We start from the raw sequence: 4,911 nt of genomic DNA, 5'->3' as shown, positions 1-4,911 counted from the left end.
GGACTGAATTCAGAATGAGTTTAGAACACAAATTCTTAATATTAGATGTGTGAAATATCCTTTTTTTACTATTTCTCCTTTTTTTAAAATGCATATTGTAGTGTTAGAAACATTAATATTTGTATGAAATATAAACGGACTGCAGTAAGTCAAAGAAGCACAGAATCACTGGTTAGAGGGGACCTCCAAAGACCATATATTCCAACACCCCTAATCAAGATAGAAAAGGCTAGCCAAGACTTTGGCCAGATGGCTTTTGAATATCTCCAAGGAAAGAGACTTTCCTGATATTCTGATGGATGCTCTTGTGTTTGATATTGTGCCTATAGCATCTGATCCTGCCCGTGGGCACCACCAAACAGAGCCTGGCTCTGTCATCCACAGCTTCTCCTCATCCTTCTCCAGGATACACAATCACAGCTCTCCCAGGCTCTCTAGTCTTTAATCATCTTCATGGGCTTGCAGATGACTCACTCCAGAAAGTCCATAGTATTCCTATCCTGGGGAACCCAGAACTGGAGAATGCATTCCAGATCTGGTCCAGCATCTTCTGAGTACACAGGAAGGACCCTCATCCTTGAGCTGCTGGCAATGCTCTGCCTAATGCAGGGCAGGATGCTGTTGGATGCCTTTGACATGAAAGCCTATTGCTGGCTCATGGTCTTTTTCTTGCCCCTCAGCATCCCCTTAGGGGTACATCCGTGCAAAGCAGATGCAGGAACTTGCCCATTTCTTTGACAAACCTGAGAGATACTCTTCAGGCCAATTCTGCAGCCTGCCCAGAGTCCTCTGGACCATGAGCATATCTTCAGTTACAAATGACTTAAAACAAGAACCTAAGGTTCACGACCCAGTATCTTAACAATGGAGTCTCAGCCCTCCAGGGACTGGAGACAGAATTCCTCATAATTTTAGCAGGACTCAAGTTTACCTTCAAATCACTTAAATATATTCTCTGATAGGAAACATGCAGACAAGCTAAAGGAAAATAGTAATTGAAACAATTCAATTGTCAGTAACTTCCAATTACTTTGTCTAGTATTAAGGGTTATTTAACACACCCTCAGCGAGATTTTAACAGTAATTACAGATTTCACAATGCATTCTGTGGAAAACTGGACAGAAATCACTTCACTGGACCATAGAAAAATATATATAGCAATAGTATGCATGCCCTATAGCTTCCCTAGAGAAATGAAAGAAAATGGAAAAAAGGATTGAAATCAATGTTCGTAAGAAGAATGAGATAGGAAAAACAATGGGTATTGATATGTATATGAAGAACTGCTCTTGAAGACATAAAGTATCTGTCCAGGCATCAGATATCCATGGATGTACCTACATCTGGATGACAAGCATTACTGCCTAGCCTAGTACTCCCAGCCAATTACTATTTTTAATAACAAAGTAGCTGTTCTATATTTATAGTGATCTTCACTTCCAATCTCTACACATCAACAAAGGTGACCACTTCCAAGGTCAGAGCAGAGTCCAGAATCTTTTAGGAAAACAGAGGTCTTAGAAAATATAGAATCACTGCATTTATGAAATATGGAAAGTGATGAAATCCAGGAAGAAAATAACTTCTTAGGATTTATATGCCCTGTTTAAACGTACTTCAGAATATATAAACACAAAAAAGTACCTTAGCATATCCTCAGCATAATCTGAAGAAATATCAGCACAGATAGGAACATGTGCTTTGCAATAAAAAATATTTTCATTTTCATGAGAAAATATTACTTTAGCCTGTCTCATCTTCTAGGTTTGACTGTACTAAGGATTTTCAAAAGACACCACGTGTTGGAAACTGAAAAACAGAAACTTGAACAGATGCTGAAGGGTTCAATCTGCAGCCTTAGAAAGAGCTTGGATTGATGTAGTGATGAAGGTACATGGACACTGGGTAGGGAAATTACAGACTTATGTTCCTATAATTATAAGTAAGAATACGCTTAGAGTAGGTGAGAAATTATACTAGGTAAAATAGTTTGAAGTTTGAACTGTAATAGTGTGACTTATAGAGTAAGTTAGAGATCTAGAAAATATAACAGAGGTGTGAGTATGTGACCTGTCAGCTTAATGGCTACGAGACAGACGCAGTGCAGCAAAATTAAGCAAAGGTGATAGGTTAATAAGTGAAAACAAGTTTCATGTAAATTGTCTATTGGACCAAAATGTCATATATTGCTGTGCAAAGAGGAAACTCGTGTCTTCCTTGAGCTTCCTATAGCTGACTTGTTGCTCCTCTAAATCTCGCACCTTGAGACTGATATCTTATCTGGCTACTTGAGCAGTAAATCATCTCAATGTAAGGTGGTCCCATCCCTCGTTCTTCATCTCGACAACCACGAAATCTGAATCAAAAAACCAAACAAACCAAAACAATGATTTCCCAGAAAACACAGCCAGCAGAACGGCTAAAGTTTCTGCAAAAATGGAACCTTCTATTTAAATTAGAAGTATTGCTTGCCATCATCTTCATTGCAACACTTATCAACAGCATCATGGCAAAAAGTAGGTATGAATTTTTGCAAGTTTCATCTTCTTCAGCTTTTTAAGGTATTAGTAACTTTTTTTAAAAATAGTTATGCTGCCTATTTGCATAGCAAGTCCATCGGAAGACAAAATTCTGTTAAGCGTAGGTTTTGTCTTCTGCCACAGAAGGACTACACTTTAAACACATCTAAAAGAAGAGAAGCAACAGAATCTACCTAGGAAGTATTACTGAAATTAAAAATCCAGCTTTCACTGAGGTTTATTTTGGCAAAGAGATCACTAACTGATTTTCAACTCCGCTTATTTAGGACCTATTGAAGAAGACTCTCTGATATCTTAGGCATTTGTGAGTGATCAAAAGCAAGCCGGGTTGCTTGGGAATGCAGCCCAGAGCGAGTGGCAAACTCCATCTAAGGCTAGATATCGGCACGAGACCGATAGCCAACAAGTACCGTAAGGGAAAGTTGCAAAGAACTTCGAAGACAGAGAGTTCAAGAAGTCCTTGTGATCGAGGCTGCAGCCCACAGACAGTGTGAGGCTGGTAGCAGCCCCTGACGCACTGGGCCCAGGGCTTCTCCGAGTTGGGTTGCTTGGGAATTCAGCCCAAAGCAGGACAGTCCCGGGGTGGTCCCCAGCATCACTGCCGCTTCCTTGGCGGGTGATTCGAGGGCAATGTCAGGGGCTGCAGCTGGTCAGTCATCGAGCAGGCAGGACATGATGGAGCTGTGCCCAGAGCTGGAGTACTCGCTCTTGCTGCTGGAGCCGGGCGGCGGCCGGCCAGAGCAGCAGCAGTGAGAGCGATGGGCGGGCACGACCCTCATGCCCACGGTGTTCATGTGCTCCGGCTGCAGACGGCACGTGGGTGACTGCATTTGTCCTGGTTTAGGGCAAATTTGGGAGAAAACCTCCAATGGGGCCCCTCTTGGGAAGCAAACCCATGTGGCCCCTTTCTCCCACACCCCAGCCGGTCCGGGAAGAGATTTCTCTGAGAGAAGTGGAAAAAACCTGTTTGTTTAACAGGCAAAGCACTACCCAGCACAGGAATGAACACTATCAAATTACAAAACCTCTTGCTGCTCTGAAGAGATGACAGAATTCAGAGGGTCTCTTTCCTGTGGATGTTCGCTCTGTTATCAGTCCCTCTGGCGCTGGAAAATGCCGCTGCCCAGGCTGGGCTCCCGGTAGTCCACGGGTGCAAGCTCCCGGTGCTCCCCCGAGTCCTCAGTCCAGAGCAGGTTCGATCTGTTCAAGGAAAAGGAAAAGAAAACAGTCCAGGAAGACCTCTCTGCTCCGGCTAGCTGGAAAGCCAAGGCGATCTGTCCCTTATTGTCTGTCTGTGCTGTAGTCAAAACCCCGTCCGGGGATGCAGGAGGAGCAAGTACAGCCTCTGATAACACACTGACTTCTACTTTTAGATGAAGTTTCAAGGATACAAAACCTATTTCTGGGCTAGGTGGACAAACGGGGATACATTTTAACATCACAATCACCCCAGGACACTGACTCATCAAGGCGGGTGGCTAGTGACGATGACACAAGCTGTATCTTGCTGTGCAGTGCAGCTGGCAGCGTCATCATGGACCTGGAGCAGGTCTCCAAGCCCCCTGGCGAGTGCGGCTATACAGCAGAAATGTTATTCTGCTCTGGCCACTCGAGGACACTTGGCAGTATCTACCATACAAGGAATCTCGAATACAAGAGAGATTTGTTCTGTTTACATACTGACTGTTGAAAGCTATGTTCTAGGAAACCCAGAGAAGCAAGCTGTTTTTCATGAGGACCATCTTACTCTTGAAATTCGAGCTGTCTTGCAAGACGTGCTGCAAAAGATAGATACGATACTGAATGCTCTGGAGACAAGACTGACCACGATTGAGTCCCATGTAGCTCCACTGCACAGGCAGGTCTGAAGGAAATACATCTTGAACTGAGGGAGAATGGCGAACGTAAAACATGGCCCTATAATCCTCTGGGATCTGTGGGACTATTGCAATATTTAAAAAAAACAAAAAACAAACCAAACCAAAAAAAAATATTTTTTTTTACTCCTCCCAGCCCCGGGAGGTCACCTGAGTAGCTGCTGCCCACCAGGGGAAGAAGGGGATTTAGCAAGGACAAAAGATAAAGACAGGGAGGCTCCTTCTGACCAGGACTGTGTTCCAGCTTTATTCCAGAACGGTTCCAGGGTAAGAAAAGGGAGAATCTGGGCTGCCAGTGGATTTCGAACAGAGGGAAAGGGGGCGGGGGAAGGCAGGTTACAGCTAATGGCGGGAGGAGTGAGGGGGAAGGAGCCAACACACCACGGATCCAGAGGGGGGACAACAGGGAGAAACCATTTCTCGTAACATAATGCAATACAACAGTGAAAAAAATAAGGTGGAAGGGATCCTTTTTCAGCACATCTGATTTACA

The 4,911-nt window shown here is 43.9% G+C and overlaps 1 protein-coding gene across 1 annotated transcript; it reads left to right on the top strand.

The window, feature by feature from the left end:
* The first annotated feature begins 3,171 nt into the window (after positions 1-3,171).
* On the top strand, positions 3,172-4,409 carry LOC131584891 (protein Mis18-alpha-like). The gene is given in 3 exon segments (XM_058850458.1): positions 3,172-3,357; positions 3,995-4,224; positions 4,226-4,409. Coding segments are annotated over 3 exon segments (600 nt in total).
* The last annotated feature ends 502 nt before the right edge of the window (positions 4,410-4,911 follow it).

Source organism: Poecile atricapillus, chromosome 1, assembly GCF_030490865.1.
Source record: "Poecile atricapillus isolate bPoeAtr1 chromosome 1, bPoeAtr1.hap1, whole genome shotgun sequence".
Classification (NCBI taxonomy): domain Eukaryota; kingdom Metazoa; phylum Chordata; class Aves; order Passeriformes; family Paridae; genus Poecile; species Poecile atricapillus.
Note: the sequence above shows the minus strand (reverse complement) of the source record. Positions and strands in the feature narration are given on the sequence as shown.